The sequence below is a fragment of the Neolamprologus multifasciatus genome, chromosome 2, assembly GCF_963576455.1.
Source record: "Neolamprologus multifasciatus chromosome 2, fNeoMul1.2, whole genome shotgun sequence".
Classification (NCBI taxonomy): Eukaryota; Metazoa; Chordata; class Actinopteri; order Cichliformes; family Cichlidae; genus Neolamprologus; species Neolamprologus multifasciatus.
In genome coordinates, this window is record NC_140440.1 from 28044545 (window position 1) to 28062670 (window position 18126).

The 18126-nt window shown below is 38.5% G+C and overlaps 1 protein-coding gene across 1 annotated transcript; it reads left to right on the forward strand.

Annotated features, from left to right (window-relative positions):
* Positions 1-11246: 11246 nt before the first annotated feature.
* Positions 11247-17970, forward strand: etf1a (eukaryotic translation termination factor 1a). Its single transcript, XM_085179274.1, has 11 exons — positions 11247-11398; positions 11784-11894; positions 13214-13389; positions 13646-13785; positions 13928-14066; positions 14163-14353; positions 14927-15056; positions 15136-15309; positions 15414-15478; positions 15572-15719; positions 17240-17970. Exons 2-11 carry the CDS (start codon positions 11809-11811, stop codon positions 17320-17322), a joined length of 1332 nt encoding a protein of 443 aa, XP_085035400.1. The 5' UTR covers positions 11247-11398; positions 11784-11808; the 3' UTR covers positions 17323-17970.
* Positions 17971-18126: the final 156 nt, after the last annotated feature.

Consider the following 18126-nt stretch of genomic DNA (forward strand, 5'->3'; position numbering starts at 1 on the left):
TATCGGATAAAACCTAAACGATACCCATCCCTACTCAGGAGACAACAAAACGAAGTGAGAAACAATAAATAGGAAGATACAGACACATGGGTAAACTTGACAAGGGGAAAGGCACAAAAGTATGAGACTGAGGAAACAAATAAAATTACTAACATAAGATAGAACTAAAAAAAACTATGAAAATGTGAACATTGGAATAACCACAATTTAAAAGCAAAAAGTGGAAAACAGCTAAACATGAGAGGTTTTTGGACAAAGTTTGTGTTTTTTCCATTGATTAAGAACTGCTTCCAGCCCAGAGTGATACCATATATGCCCCATAGCTGCAGAAAGGCTAACATTGTTATCTTTTTACAAAAAAAAACAGCTGAACATGAGAGGTTTTTGGACCAATTTTGTATTTTCCATTCTTTAAGCACCGGTTTGAGCACCGTTTAAGCACCGGCACCGTTTCAAAAGTACCGGTTTGGCACCGGTATCGGATAAAACCTAAACGATACCCATCCCTAAATATAAGTGATCTAGGTAGCTCTGTTTTGGAAGTTCAGTTAACATTAGAAATGTATTTTGGAGTTTGCACGTGCTTTGGAATTTGCACGTGCTTTGTCTCTAGGGGCCACCGTATATATTTATATATAAACATATATAAATAAAACCATGTTTTTTTACATTAGTAATTCCTTTTGCACATAATTTTATATTGTTGTTAATAATAAATTAATTAAAGCAACAGAACAACCTGAAGAGATGATTGGCAGCCGAAAGAGCCGGCTCTTTTTAGTGAGCCGAGCCGAAAGAGCCAGTTCTCTAAAAAGAGCTGGAATTCCCATCACTATAAATCTGCACACTCACATGCTCACTCAGGTTGGTTTAATTAGCATGTTCACATTATAGCAGGCCATCAAAATTCCCTGAGCATTCTAATGACTGTTAAGCTTTACTAACAATGAAATGTCAGTATGCACACTTGCATAACAACAGTATATGATGTTAACAGTGTATCGACATTACGTATTTAAAATACAAAATATGAGTAACTGTATTCCGTTACAGTTACCGCTTAAATAGGTGATAATTAGAATACAGTACTTTGCTGAAATAAATGGATTACACGGCGGTCATTTATTGTTTCATATGTTAGGTTATGCCCTTTCTAATTTTGGAAATTCCACACATTGCTAGAAACCCAAACAAAGCAGGCAATAAGAGGCTGTAATATAAGCTTCCTGTTAATGTTACTAGTCGACTATCAAAATAATCGTTTGTGGCAGCCCTACACAATACATTCATGTAGTTGTAAAAAGCATGACAATATATCAAGTAATCCAAAGTATTCAGAATACGTTACTCTCATTGAGTAATGTAACGGAATACATTACAAAATACATTTTGGGGCCTGTATTCTGTAATCTGTAGCGGAATACATTTTAAAAGTAACCTTCCCAACACTGGTGATACTACAGTTTTGATACAGTCCTGCATTTGGGAATTTCTCATACATATGCTTTGCTTCAGCTATGTGCAAACATACAAACATCACTGCTGTCAACTTCTCTGTCTTCATCTATGTCTGAAGTGATAGCAGTGCTGTACGTTTTCATTTTTCAGAAATCCCTGACTCAGAACATGGTATTTCATCATTAGATGGAAACTAGTAAGCTAACTCCCTGCTAACTTCTAACTCTGTTAAAATTCATAAATCCTGTTTTCATGGATGCCTGGATGTTAAATTTAATTTTTACACCTGGTAGAGCAGCCAAACTTATCATTTTATTAAAGATGAAAGAATTTAGACAGTTCTAACTCTCAGTGATGCTGCAGTGTTTGTTTGACTTTGGACTCGGAAACGGCTAATAAAGTCAGCCTTAAAGACCGGATTACGTTAATACCACCAACCAACCAACCACATGATGTAACATTTTGTACTGACAGAAGATGGCGCTACACATGTTCTCAAAACTTAAACTTTAAGCACTCATTTCTTAAGTCCAGCTTCACAGACAGTGTTACAGCTACGCCAGTTTTGGAGAGCAGGGCTCCATGATGCAAATTAGCCTTTATATGTGTAGCGTTTCATGTCCTTATTAAGTATCATGATAATAAATTATGGGATTTTTGGTGATGTTCACCTTTAATTGACATTCAAGCGATCAAACTGGGATTTCCACTGAGGCTTGAAACAGTAAATGTCTGGAAGCAGGGCAGAGCTCCAGAAAGACATGACCCTGATCAGGGTCACTACACCAGCTACAATTCAAAATGCTACATATCTTTTCTTCTATGATACAATGAATGCGAGGAATATTTTAGGTAAGATTTGTACCAATAATCTGATACTAAGATGTGTGCATGTTACCCAAACGACATCCACTTTTGATCATTCCCATTATCATCTTTCAAAGTAAGTTTGCCTCATGAGACACGCCTTTGTCTTCATTTAATGCACTATATTAAATCCTTTGAACTGATAATGCCTTTTCTCTAGTCAATTTGATTAATGCAGCTCGAAGAAAATCAATTTTCCACCATCTTTCTGCCCTGTTTCATCCCCTTCCCCCGTCTTCCATTCCCTATCAGTCTATCTGTGAGGTTGTCATGGTGGTGGCTCCAGTATAATGATTTCAGACTGGTTTAAAGCTGCACTGCATGAGTGAGGGCATGGATTACTGTATGTACCAAACTCACTGACATGAAAACTTGATTTTCCGGAGGCGTTAGAACCTTAGCCTTCACTCTCTGCAACAACCAGGAATGCCGTTACAATAGATAAAAATGGTTATCTTTGTTGTGTGCATGGATCACAAATGTTAAAATAACAATTCAAAATAATTTCACTCTTCTTTATTTATTATACTAAGGCATCAAGAAATATTGGTATATATGCAAATTGCTATGATATTTTCTTTTGAACAGCAGATATTTATGCAATAGATGTTCCAAAATAGCTGCATTTGGTGCATGTTTGCAGCCACTAATATGTATTTCAATGAATGTTCACATGAGTATATTAAATTTTCCAAGGTTATATTGCTGGTAAACACTGATATACCATCAGACTGTAGAAAAACTGAAATATTTATGAGAGGACCTGTAAATCCCTCCTTTGGGAATACTATCCAGGCTTTGTTTGCTCTAGCTATTTCAACTTCCTTTAATATTTATCAGTTTACATTATAAAAACAAAAATAAGAGTCTAACTTAAACTACAAAATAAACTAAAATTCTCACTCCCTGAGGTTTGAAAGACTATTGGATTATGCCCTGGGTCAGTGATTGGTATAGGCAGGCCAGTTGGTCCATATTACCTTTGGGTTTAACCCCTTCCCAATGCATCATTAAGACTGGCTGCGTGTCCTGGCCTCTGAATTGAGGTTATTGGTCTTAATTCACTGCGCTGATAAACTCCTAATAGCCCACACTGGGTGGACATGAAGCATGTCTTGTCCTATGCCTCAAAAGACCTCATTTATATTTATGACAACCTTGAGTTTCCATTCCCGATTAATCCACTTAATATGAGAACGCAGATCCGTAAATCTCCTTCTGCCTCTTTGGTGGAATGTAAGAGAGCCAAGGATGTGACAAAAATGTCAACTCAGAGATTTGCAAGACCAGAAAAGACATACTTGCACCCAAATACCCCTTGTATTGCAATCCCAAATTTTTGCACTTGTCTCAGAACCAGAAACTCAGAGGCACAGCAGATGGCTGGCAGACACCAACGTATATCCTCAAACCCATGCAGCTCTTCCTAAGAAGATTGGTTTAAGTCATAAGCAAGCTATTGAAGTGCTGATGATCATGATCCTCTCTTTCACTATGGAGAACAGAGAAAGAGCCTGAGAGACAGACACATACTGAGTCACAGATTAGCTAGTCAGCAGAGAATAAGTGCTGCTTAATTCCCTGTGAAGAGTTCAGAGGTTTCTGTCTGTTGTCAGCTGCAATGCACTCAGTGGACGAGCAAATGTTTTTTCTGGGTGGAGAAGCATCAACTCTTTTACATTTCAGTGACAGCAAGGTTACAAGAGTCATAGAAACAGGTGTCATAGTGCTTTGATTTGTTTTATGCTTTTTGAAGTTTCTTTTAAGGCTGATTATGTAACTGCCTGATTTTGATGCATCCCCACTCCTACTGTATTTGCGCCCCACTCACATCTTTTAATGATGACAAGCAAGTCTGTGCCCTTCAATACCACTGAGAGTCCCTCATCTCACCTTCACATTACTTTTTCCCTTCAACTCAACTTAAGCAGATGGCCACAGATGGGAATTAAAGCCCCAATAAACCTGGTTGCATCTGTTTGAGGCCGCAGTCCTGGTAAAAAGAAAGTACACCCCTTTTCATTTCTAAGGTTTTATGTATCAGGACATAATTGAAAGTTGTCTGGTCCTCAAAATTAGGTGATTAAAACCTCAGATCACACCCAGCATATGACATTGCCGTGTCACATTTATTTAACTATATCTAAGCAAAAATACAGAAGCTTTGTGCGAAAAACTAAGTACACCCATACTGCTTCCAAGGACTTCAGATGGTAAGTAGATGCCAGGTGCTGCTAATCAGATGCACTTGACTGATTAGTCATTAGCAAAACCTTTCTGCTTTCATAAAGTGTGTTAACACAATACCAAGGAGGAAAGACATCAGAAATTATCTTGATGTTGTCCATCAATCTGGGAAAGGTTATAAGGCGTTTTTCTAAACAGTTTATAGTCCATCATCCTGCAATGAGAAAGGTTATTTGCAAGTGGAAAAAACATTTAAGACAGCTGCCAGTCTTCCCAGGAGTGTGCACCAGCAAATTCACCCTGCATATTGCAGTGCAATATACTACATTCAAGAACAATATTCTTTGGACAGATTAGACCCAAGTAGAGATATTTGGCCACAATGCATAGCATGATAAACTAAACACCATATCAGCACAAACACCTCATTCCAGCTGTCCAACACAGTAGTGGAGAAGTGATAATCTGAGTTTTTTTTTTTTTTACAGCCACAGAACCTGCAGTCAGTCAGGTGACCAAGAACTCTTTTGTATTCCAAAGTGTGTGTATATATATATATATATATATATATATATATATATATATATATTCTATAGTCAAATGCAAGGCCAAGAATATCTGTTCAAGAGCTAAAGCTTGGTCAAACAAACAAATTTCTTCTACAGTGATGTGAGAGACTGATAAAGTCTTAGGCTACGTCCGCACGTACCCGGGTATTTTTGAAAACGCAGATTTTTCTATGCGTTTGCACCTTTCGTCCACACGTAAACGGCGTTTTCGGTCACTGAAAACGGAGATTTCTAAAAACGCCTGCCAGGGTGGATATTTTCGAAAACTTTGTTTTTGCATTTACGTGTGGACGAGAAAAACGGAGAAAACACAGCATCAAAGGTGTGCGCCTTTTTTGACGTCACACTGTGCACCACGTTATTGTTTTGGTGAAATGAATTTCTACAATACTGTTTCTGTTAATTGTACTCTCTGCAGTGTTTAAATGCTTACATATACACACACAGTTACTGTCCCTCCACACATACGACTCAGTTCTGCTTCTATGCCCCAGCTTTGTTTACTTTTTCCCGCCGAGGCTTCTAGACTTCTGATTGGCCAACATTTCTACACGGTTAATATATCGCCACCTGTTGCTTTGGCATGTTCCTAGCAGCGTTTTTCTTCATTTCTGCATTTACGTGTGGACGGGATTATTTTTTAAAACGAAAACGGAAAATCTCCATTTTCAAAAATACCCGTGTACGTGTGAACGTAGCCTTAGAGAAAATGATTTCTTCAAGTAATTGCTGGTAAAAAATAGTTATATTGTATTGTATAACATGAGGTGTGTTTAGATTCCACACACTGCTTCTGCATTTTGGCTTAGATTTTGTTAAATAAATATTGACACAATGTCGTGTGGTGTTGCTTATCAGAAGTTGATTTTAAGACATGCTAAGCACTAGATGATTTTTTTCCTAATATGTAAAACATATTAAATCCTAATATCCTAATGTAGCTTGCCATCACCAGTGTGTGAATGTGTGTGTGAATGGGTGGATGACTGGATATGTAAAGCGCTTTGGGGTCCTTAGGGACTAGTAAAGCGCTATATAAATACAGGCCATTTAATATGTAAAAATGACAGAGGATTTGCATTCTTTTTACCATGACTGTGACCTATCCAGACTTATCCCTACTTACACTGGTAACTATAGGTCACTACATACAAAGATGTCACTGTGACAAAACAGACTGTCAGTCTTTCCCTCTATGACATTATTACCTGCATAGGGTAAAGCTTGCTTTAAATACATAAACTTAAATGCTTTAATGTCCTGGAACTCTGTGGCTCTATGTGAAAAATGTATCCAAGGGCAGAAAAAGACTCATTATCCATTTTGCTTTAAGTGTCAACTTGGTTTTAATTTACAACATTAAGGCTACTGATTTATTTAAGAGAGAATAAATTCTTCATTCGGATTTTAAACCTGATAAAATGTCAGAAAAGACAGCAAAGAAAATTGTTAATTTATCCTTATACTTATAGTAAATGCAGTAATACAGTAAAAAAATATATATATATTTTTTTCCCCAAAATGTATTATGCTTAATATTTAATTAAAATTTTTAATTTTAAAATTTTTACAAATTTTAATTAAAATGAGCACAATTCTTGATCATATTATTTTGTGTAGTGCACTGTACAACCCAGGAACAGGGGGGAACACAAGCCAGGTGACTCCTGGTGCCATTCCCAAGCCTACATAAATGGAGTCTGGAAATCAAAGGCATGATGTTGAATGTTGTCGATATGCATGACCCACAAGTTGGATATAAGTTAGAAAAAAAAGGAATTTTGAAGTAAGTTAGCTAATCAACAGAGTCTTCAATCGACATGTAGGTGAAGGGAACAGGAGTGATGAAGAAAGATGCTGAATAGGCATTTTTCGAAAATAATATTTTTCACATTGCTTTCATACAGTAGGTTATTCTCGGCATAACTGTGCTCATGCTCTTTTATGAAATACACAGAAAACCAAGTAAAATTAATTGATCCACACCATGATATGTTGCTGGGTGTTGATTTATCTTTTAATGATTTCACTGAATTATGAAATAATTTAAATTATTTCAAACAGCATGTTTTTGAAATTTTCTTGTTTACTTTTAGTGAGTATGGTGCTTCCCACATCCCTGAAAATCAGAAATACAAACATATGATTTAAAAATATGAAACAGAATTAGAATCATTAAAACATTAGAGCATGTGTCATGATGTAACTTTCTGACTGGTAAAACCCAATCATAAACCCTGAGAAGTAGAATCACAGGGGATAAAAAAGGTTTTAAAACCTAAATTTGCCACTATTATCATGATTTTAAAAATCTAATTTTTTAAACAATTTAGCTAAAATATAGGGAATCAACAACCTGTCAGCCTTTTGTCCTCATTTTATCTCCTCATAATGCTCATATGTGATGACCAGGTGAAATAAGGACTAGGTTGCCTGGCCAGGAGAGCTCCCATTCACAGCACAGCAAGCACCATCCATTTCCAAGTGACAGATCATTACAGCTCTGATGGTCGACAGATGGTGATGAATTGGCACTGATACCGGAGCCGGACAATTTTAGAGGCAGTCAGTTGCGCAAACTGCTTTATCACACTTTCTCCATGATGTTGCCATCCAGTGGGTGCCAAACGATGTCAGAAACACCACAAACCTCCTCCCACTCCCCAAGCTCCCGAGAGAGTAATACTGAAGGGATCATCCTCGAGCTTGTTATTTGAAGCACAAACAGATGTTTGATTGGATAGAAACAGTCACAATTCACTAAAGACGCTGAATAACATCCACCATATGGCAACCTAATAACATCTAACAAATTGCATGCCACATTGATAATACAAACACACAACAACACCTGACCTCATCCCGCTGAGTAATGCAAAGAAACAGAAGCTCTAATGATCTCATGTAGTTCACCAGTTAAAAGGAATAAGTAAGACGGTGAGGAAGCCATTTATTTATGTATTAACCAATGCTGTCATCTAGTGGTCTAAATCTAAAGGCTTGAGTATTCCTTAACTTCTATTTATGTTGTTTTTTTTTCTGTGTAGATCTTGTACTGATGAAGGAAAAACCTCAGATTAACTATCCTGCATCCATTAATGTATTTATATATATGTCATTTAGGATTTCTTTGAGACTTTTATTGCCGCTCAGTTTTCATATATATTGTTTGTAAATACATGGTCTTTTTTAGAACAATAGTGATGATGTCACGGTGACACATCATATCTCATTTCTGCTACTGGACTATACAGATTGGATTACTACTAGAATACATGCAATACATTGATTGTAGAATTTGTTGTAGAACATATTTTAACACACACACAGACACATGCAAACATGAATATGAACCTGCTGGCTCAGTGATTAATCAGTGACTTGACCTAACCACACAATGGTTACTCTGCATTCACACTACAATTTTAGGCTTAAACATAGCTCATCCAGTAGCTTACACCTGCGTCATCAACCGAAACGGCAGAAACAGATCAGGTGACTGACTTGACACACCCTTTTTTAATGATATTATTTGGAAAAACACTTCTGTACTATCACTCACGCTAACTAGAAGCCAATCTCTCTCTGGTGGGTGTCATTACCTATATGGGTCATTATCCATATGGGACAGCATTGCTGCAAAATTGCTGAGGGAGCCATCTTAAGCCAAAGTGGCAGTTAAACGTAATATCTGGTTGATGAGTATCAACACTAGGACTGAAGACAATGAAAAGACTTCTGATGTTCATTAACTGTATTACCTATGTACTTACCAAAGTGACTTACTTAAACACTGATGAACAGCATGTGTGGACAGTCTTTTTATGGAGTATGTGCAGTGTCAAATCATAAACTACCATCTGAATCATGATATTAAGCTTTATAGAACAAAGTGAATGAAAATGTAATTGCTTTTGTTCCTTTTCGAGTGTAAAATGCATTTAAAAGTCAAAGGACTGCTGTAAGCAGAATACAGTGGCAGTATATAGTAAGAGTTTCAGGATAAAAAAGCCCAACTGAGTACATTTTGAGTACATTTCTTCTTTTTTGTTAACTCCAAATACAATTCTTCAAACCAAAGTCATCAGAAGGCTTGTGCTTAGCAAAAGGAAACATTTGATTATAAGGTTTTAGTTAAAAATCTATCCTATCCTTTAAACACCCCAGTCAGAGAGATAAATGTAGGTTAAGTGGTATGTTGTTATGTAATTTTCTGACTGGTAAAATCTAATGATTTAGACTGCTTTACCGGACAAGGGGGTCGCTGTTGTTTCGCACCAGTGTGCATATGGCATAGAGCTAGCCATCAATACATCAACCATTAGCTGGTAAAGTCCCACAATGAAGCTTTAGTCTGAGTGGTTTGACGATCACCATTTGCATTTGGCTGAGAAGATGAGAAAATCTATCCTTGACTTGTGTATCACAAGGTAGAGATATTTTAAGCATAACATTTACTTTTGATTGAAAAACCTCTTGCACTCTCTTGCTTTGTACCTTAGTATAACAACTCCTCTGTAGCCACTGCACTGCAATAAAACATGTTTCCCCTGTCTTGCCATTTTCTATACTGCCCTGTATTATGTTTTCCTACAAGCTAAATAGTTGAGTTTAATCCTATGACCCATTGTTAACACAGAAAATATGATTCCTTCCTTTCCTTTTCTCCTTATTGTCTTGAATTTATCATTTTTTCCTGAATACTTTTTGTCCCTGTTTCCCACCTGTGCTGCCATTTCTTTTTAATAATATTAGTGCATTTACTTCCAGTTTACAAAATGCCACCTCCACCTTATCTCATTTAAGTTACTCCTTGGCCAAAGCAGCTGCCATCTGATTTCCCCTAATACCAAAATGTGCCAGTACCCAAATAAATTTAATTTCACTCCCCTCCTCCACTAGGTAGAAATACAGCAGGAGTGCTTCTGTAACAGGCCCTGTTGTTGTGAGCGTGAAGACGGATTACAGTCCTGTAAAACTAGAGAAAGAATGAGCAGAGGAGACGTGCCTCCGCTCGCCTGGTCAGTCTTGCCAGAATTTATTACACAGGCACCAGCAAACATCTTTGCTTCTTTTGTTACTTAGTTTAACTACAGCTGTCTGGTTTCCATCAGTTTTGTTCACAGTACGAACAAAGAAGGCAAATTTGGTTTAAAAAAATCCATCCACTCTCCTCTGCTTATCTGTGTCAAGGTCACAAATACAACAACAAATACAAATACAAAAGGGAACCCACATTATCATGCAAATGGTTTGTTATGAAGAAAGAAATCTACATCCCTATATACTGAACTTTCTAACGTTTCTCGTGAAACCTAGAAGAAATGAACCAAGTGCACTGAAACTAAACATTAAATGAACTAAAGCTTTGGATCGTATGGGAGTGACAGTGAATACTAAAGGACAATAGTGTCTGCCATTTCCCACACCTATAGTGTACTTACTCAAAGTGGAAAAGCCGACGTAGCCTAGATAAACACAGTGAAATGCACTGCACGTCATAAACTCACCCTAAATTAACATGAGATTAATTTCACAGTATCTGTGATACTGTGACTTCACAAGTGACTTCACTCAGTGTCTGAGTGAAGTCACTTGGGTGAGTAATGAAATGTTTCTCCCATCTAAAAGAAGCTGCACAGTTCTGAAAATAAATAAATAGTAAAAATCTTTGAACAGAGGAAAACAAGAGTTACTGAAGACAAAACTAAAGGAAGATAGACCCACAAACAAGCAGCAATTAAAAGAAGCTGGAGTAAAGGCGTGGCACGAAATAAAGCATTTTGGTGATGTCCATAGGTTCATCCAGTTATTCAAAACTATCCTTATATTTAAAATTATGTCATGTTCATTTACTTTTAAGCCCCTGGAAAATAGAGGGCAGTGTATAAAAAAAGGCTAGAACGTCTAAACAACAAGAGTCATGTATGGACATATTAGTTTTGCAAAATCAGGTAACTTGTTTTGCAAATCAAGTTCAACTGGCAACTAGAAACTGCAACTATAGTCTTCGGGTTTTACGACTTTGACTACAAGCCCCAAAATCCACCTATTACCAGCTTTAGGTTCCGTCCAATTGTTATTGAGATTCTACAATTGACACGGCAGCTAAGGCATGTCATTGGTTTCTAAGTGGTTTCCAGGAAGTGAACGCCACCGATCTAACCACCTCCCACATGTGAGCCCCCGTCGTTAGCACCACGCGCAGCGTGTAGAGGGGAGAGAAACCGGTCGGAAAGCAACGTCATTCCTCGGACCACCGACTTGACGTAGCGCAGCAGACAGAGAGCGGAGCGGAGCCGCGTTGTCCGAGGCAGGTAAAGTACCATCCAGTATATGCCAATATTCATAGGGTCTAAAAAGCTGGCAGTTGGTTTCCATATTGTTTCCAGGGGAACACGAGGAAAGTAGGTCGTATTAGATAAGAACAGGGTGGACACTAGGGCCTGGTGGACTGTAGGCCTGGTTTCCCCCGCGCTCTGCATTGAGCGACACATCCCGGTTAGAGTCTTTCCTTTACGGTCAGTCCAGCTGCCAGCACTGGCAAGGTGCCGTAACGGACACCGCGCCACTAGTTTCGGAGAGGTACACGGTTCAGCGATAGATAAATTAATCTATCCGATAACACTGTAAACGATAGTCAGTTTGTTAACTGGCGGGTTCAGCGCAGATGTTTAGCTCTTCTTTTTCCACGTCTTTCAGGTGCTGAAGCGATCACAGCAGAAAGATGGCGGACGACCCCAGCGCGGCGGATAGGAACGTGGAGATATGGAAAATCAAGAAGCTGATCAAAAGTTTAGAAGCTGCCCGTGGGTAAGTAATACATTTTTGTCACATTTCGAGGTAATTGTCTGTTCGGCAGTACTTGACTTTAAGGGTTCGGGTGATTGTGTCAATGTATACCGCCGCAGCAGCTGGAAATGGTATGTGAAATGGGGCCGAATTTGGGAGTGGTTAGCTTAGCATAGCTAACTTAGCTAATCGTTGCTTTTGCTTGTCGCTAGTTAGCCAATTGCTAGGCGCTAACGGATGTCGCATTTAATCTCAGTGGAAGTTGAAAACATGGTTTATTTTGGACAAAACACATTTTGTTTTTGTCAGTGTTTATATGTTGTAGCTGGCATTCCGAAGATTTTTATTCAGTTCAAGCTAGTAAGGTTGATGCTAGTTGTTGCTAATGAGAACCGCTAATAGACGTCATCTTTGGAAATAGGCCGGCATGGGTGTCTTAAACAAAAAAAACCCAGCACGTTGACGAAAAAGGGAAGGCCGGCTAGCTTCTAGTTACAGTTTCACATGCTGTTGTACAGTCCAAACCACGTTCGTCTGCTCTTTTTTACGCGCAAATCATACGACAGAGCCTCTTAATTTCCTCTAGAGTCCACTAAGTTAGTCACCTCATGGCAGCCGAACTGCTTGACGGTTCATTACAGCGTTATTGGTTTCAAACTGGTCAAGTCAAAAAGAATTCGAGATCAGTTGTTGGCCGAGAGGGACATTGTGGGCCTCTTGAATTATCAAACAAGGCATGTGAATGTGGGTGTTACTTCACTGGCTTGTAGCTTGCTCTGCGACAGTTTGACGTCTAGTGTTGCGCAGAACTTGCTGTCCTGTGCTCCCCTGCCTGCCATGTCACACACTCAGTTGACTGTTTGCCCTACATTTATCCAGCCTCTTCTACCTGGCTGTGTGCGTGTCAGCCTGTACTGCTGTGATTCATCTGTTGATAGGTTGTAAATGAAAGGACAACAATGCAAAGTAGCAAGACTTAAACTTAGTCCTTGTTTCAAGGACAAAGATTGTGTACTGTGTAACTGAAAGCCCATACCATTTGTCCCTCAACCTGCCAGATCTTGTCAAGGTGATATTTTGCCAAGAAGTGTTGTGTATTTACAAAACTAAATTAGAGCAAACAGTTACGCTATCTTGGAGGTAATTACATGGCTCAACTGGTTTGGCATAATCAAAGTTGATTATTATATGGCCTTGATATTAGATGCCAGTTTCACCATGGCATACCTAGGAAAGGCATAATTGTCAGTTATTCAGTCTATTCCATCACTTCTATGGCTTCTTGGCTGTGTACAAATGCTGTTATATGCACTAACATTGCATCCTCACTTTCTCTATAGTAATGGCACCAGCATGATCTCTCTGATCATCCCTCCAAAGGACCAGATATCAAGAGTGGCCAAGATGTTGGCTGATGAGTTTGGCACTGCTTCCAACATTAAGAGTCGAGTCAACAGGCTCTCTGTTCTCGGGGCCATCACCTCTGTACAGCAAAGACTAAAACTCTACAACAAGGGTATGCATGTAAAAGAATGCCTATTTTCTTTTGGGACATGGTAGTGATTCTTGGGGGCAACAGAAAAGAAATTCATATTGGCATATCATTGTATTATTTTAATATTTTAAGCTATAATTGTTCCAAGGGTTTTTTTTTTTTTTTTTTTTTTTTAAAAGAGACAACTTAAAGCATAGGATGTATTTACTTTCAAAACATTCAGCTCCAGTCCTCCTTTGAATATTTATGGTCTCTGGCTTTTTTCTTCCCTTCCCAGTGCCACCCAATGGCTTGGTTGTGTATTGTGGCACAATTGTGACAGAGGAAGGCAAGGAGAAGAAAGTCAATATTGACTTTGAGCCTTTTAAACCAATCAACACCTCCCTGTACCTCTGCGACAATAAGTTCCACACCGAGGTGAGAGAATTTCCTTAGTATTTTGATGCACATGCAAAATATTTTTTTCGTGGTATGTAAACCTTGCCTTGGTCTTTTTATTATTCTTTCTGTCTTCCACATTCTTATGATTTGTTCTTCCCTCACTAATGTCCCAACACAGGCATTGACAGCCCTGCTGTCTGATGACAGTAAGTTTGGCTTTATTGTGATCGACGGTAGTGGGGCACTCTTTGGCACACTGCAGGGCAACACCAGGGAGGTGCTGCACAAGTTCACTGTGGACCTACCCAAGAAGCACGGTACTGAACTGGAATGTTTAGAAAATACATTTTACGTTGTTTGTTTTGTTTTTGTTCATTTGTTGTTGTTTTTTTATCTTTGCTTTGCTCTTTCAGGCCGAGGAGGACAGTCTGCTCTGCGTTTTGCTCGACTGAGAATGGAGAAGAGACACAACTATGTGAGAAAAGTAGCTGAGACAGCTGTCCAGCTCTTTGTGTCCAATGACAAAGTTAATGTGGCAGGAATGGTCTTGGCTGGCTCTGCTGATTTCAAGACTGAACTCAGCCAGTCTGACATGTTTGATCCAGTAAGTATGAATGTGAAACAACATTTTTTTTTCATTTTTTTTTTTTTCACAAACTTCTCACTGCGGTGAATAGATGTCCAAAAGAAGGCTGGTGACCTTTTAAGTGTTTGTTCCGAGTTGTATAAATATGTATATTTAATAACTATCTAATATTGTAAGAAATAAACACTGGTATTTGGTAGTAGTGATGAAATAGTGACATAGCGAGAACTTGGCACATGATGTGTGCAGCCATACTGTAAATGGAAAGTGCCTTCTTTAATTTGCCAGTAAGCCACTGATATAGCTAAATCTTATGTCTTTACAACCAATAATGGAATGTGGTTGCACAAACAAAGAAAGAGACAGATATGAAAATCTGCATATCCCACACTTTACTGCAAGCTTTGGTTAGCAGTTAATGAGTTTGAGGGACTTTCCAAGGCTTTGGAGAATATAACCAGCAGCATAGTCTATCATTATTGTCAGCATATTTATTGTGGTAGCTTTCTCTGTTTTCTTTATCTTGTCAGCAAGTTTGTTTGGTTCTTACTTTGTCTGTAAAAGTTACTAACAACTGTTTGATTTCTACAGAGGTTACAGGCAAAGGTTCTGAAGCTAGTGGACATCTCCTATGGAGGAGAGAATGGTTTCAACCAGGCTATTGAGCTTTCAGCAGAGGTCCTGTCGAATGTGAAGTTCATCCAAGAAAAGAAGCTCATAGGTGTGTGTGTTTGTTCTTTTTTTTGTTGTTAAAGGTAAAATCTTCAAACTTTTTCCTGATGATTCTTCTGTATTTACAGGGCGGTACTTTGATGAGATCAGTCAGGATACAGGGAAGTACTGCTTTGGTGTAGAGGACACACTGAAGGCCCTTGAAATGGGAGCTGTGGAAATTCTCATAGTCTATGAGAACTTAGACACCATGCGTTATGTTCTTCGTGTGCATGGGGCAGAGAGCAATGGAGCAGAGAATGGTAAACAAACGACTACAGTGTTATCTGCAGTAGCTGAGACAAAAAGCAGTAAATGAATTCTAATTGTGATCCTACAATTCAAAAGTTTCTTCTTTGTTCTTCAGATGAGAAGACTTTGTACTTAACGCCAGAGCAGGAGAAAGACAAGTCTCACTTCACAGACAAGGAGGTAAGTGCTGCAGAAGAGGAACTGATCTCTGGGAGTTAAGTTGGACCCATTCCCTGTGATGTCATACCTTACTAACGCTGGTTGTGTTTCTAGACGGGGCAGGAACATGAGCTGATCGAGAGCATGCCACTGCTGGAGTGGTTTGCGAACAACTACAAGAAATTTGGAGCCACGTTGGAGATAGTAACAGACAAGAGTCAGGAGGGGTCCCAGTTTGTCAAGGGCTTTGGAGGCATTGGGGGTGAGCACACTGTTGTTTAATAACAGTTGAATGTTTGATCAAAATGAAGTTAGGAATATATTTGATATATGTGGTTCAGTGATGATTTCGTCATTGGGTTGTTATGATGATCTAGTAATTGTACTCGAGTATAATTCATGTATTATGCACTTGAAGATAGTAGCAGTAGAGACGCCAAAAAGACAGTTCCTCTTCTGCTTATTCTGATTCAGGTAAGGCCTCATATAGACATTGTTGTACAGTATAAATTTGTATTATAGAGGGCTTCACCATGTAAAATAGGAGAATTGGGGCAGAGGCACTGTTGAATTGTTAGTTGTATAAAAAGTAGAGATACTTGTGGCAATTTAAATTGGTTTAGTGGTGTAATACATTTTAATGAGGATCTTAAAAGGATTTCAGGACAATAGAAACACCATCATTCCAGGACCCCTAAAAGCACTGTTGGGGTTTTTTGAAGAAGAAGTAGTAGTTAAATTGTTAATTTTCACCTAATATTTTAAATTAGAAGTAATTTTAGACAAAGGAAGCATTTAACTATTAGGGCTTTTATTAGTTACGCAAATGATTTGGGTTATTTAATTATAGGTAATAAACAAAATATATTTTAGAATTCAGTAATGAACAAATGGTACAAAAATATAATACCCAACACATCTAAATAATTGAATTATTATAGAAGAAAACTGTTATGGACAAGTTAAAGGAATTTTGAGTAACAGGTTATGGTCGTTATGCTAAAACAAAAGCATTTATTAGGAAAAGAGCACTATTGTGAAACAATTTGAGTTTGACTGACATCACAGTTGGCTGAAATAAAACAAACACAATTTCATTAATTATTGTGAAGTTTTATCGCAATGCACCTACACCTGCCTTATCCATCATCCACACTGTTCCACCTCAGTTTGTAGCTCAGCAGGCCTTGGACTCGTTCATTTTAGGTATTCTGCTCTGGACTTTGCTTTTTATTAGGCCTGAGTAGATCGCCACACTCAGGGTTCTCTGCTCAGTTCAGCAACCCGCCTGGTTCTCCACATTCCACACTTCTCCGGCTCCATATCCCATCCATGACCTGCTCAGCCTGGCAGAAATTCCTTGTCTTCCATCCAACTACAGTCCCCTGTATATTTATCTATCAATTTTATCTAGCCAGCTCTGGCTTATGCAGCCTTCATATCAAAATGAGTGTAAATGATACATATTGCTAGGCAACCAGGCAGGGTGAGTGGATTTTACATTAATTTCTGTGGGGTCAAAGTGACATGTGGTAAGTATATCTTTTTATTCCACACATCCTAAATGATGAGTGAATCCATTTTTAGTTAAAGTCATGAAATCTTTTTGTCTTTAGAGTTTTGTTTTGTTTGTTTGTTTTTTAACCCTAAAATAACCCCCTTGGCACTTCTAATACTGAAGTCTAATACTTTCAGAATTCATGTTTTTCCCTGCCACTGTTTAGCTAAAGTAAGTTGCCATCATATCACACTACTTAATCTCTCATCTTTTGTATTCCTCAGGTATCTTGCGGTACAGGGTGGATTTCCAGGGCATGGAGTACCAAGGAGAGGACGATGAGTTCTTTGATTTGGATGACTACTAGGTAGTCTTGGACTGATATTGGGAGAAAAAAATGAATGAAGAAATAAGGAAATAAAAATGCCACCTCTCTTGCAGCAAGCGAGAGGTGCAACTGTGTTGACCTATATATATGACAGACACACCTTCCAGTTCACCTGTTGCATACACAAACTTGCACATACTTACACAACAAAATGCATCACACAGACCGAAGAGGAGTGAGATTTTCTTTCATCCAGAGAGGGAGAAAGCCCTTCCTGAATAAATCCCTGCCTTAGAGTGCTGGTTCCTTCCCCTAGTTGGATTGGACTTGACTCATTTTTGTTCTTTTCTTTTTTTCTTTTGTTTTTCTTCCTCCCCTCGATTTTGAATGAACACAACAGCAAGTTCCCAGATTCCTTGTTGCCGCTGCCCCCGGTCCTAAGATGAACTTTGGATTCACTCCTGACATACAGAAAATATATTTTCCTTTAATGCATCATCATGTCCCTATCCTCTCTCCCTTCCTTCTATGCTTTCTCTCTCTTTTTTTTTCTTTTTTCTTTTTTGCATTTCATTTTTTTACTGGTAACTGCTGCTGTTGTATTTTATGAGAGTGGGGGAATTTTTTTTACCTGGGTTTCTGTAGAGAAAGGGGGACAAAGTATTAAATTTCAACTGCTGAAAACCATTGCTACCTCCTCATCTGCTGTGGTCTCACTCCTGTGCCATCTGATTTACTTAAAAGGCTGACCTTTTCCTGACAACAAAATTGATATGTTTTGTGAGCGACGCGTGCATGACTTTTAGACAGTTTAGTCATCTTATTCAATCGTCAGACTTGCCA

Excerpts from the sequence above, each read along its gene's own strand:
- etf1a (XM_085179274.1), top strand. The coding sequence starts at position 11,809 with ATGGCGGACGACCCCAGCGCGGCGGATAGGAACGTGGAGATATGGAAA. Across the intron at positions 14,067-14,162 it reads GGACCTACCCAAGAAGCACG|GCCGAGGAGGACAGTCTGCT; the intron begins GTACTGAACTGG and ends TTGCTCTTTCAG. Across the intron at positions 15,057-15,135 it reads CCAAGAAAAGAAGCTCATAG|GGCGGTACTTTGATGAGATC; the intron begins GTGTGTGTGTTT and ends CTGTATTTACAG.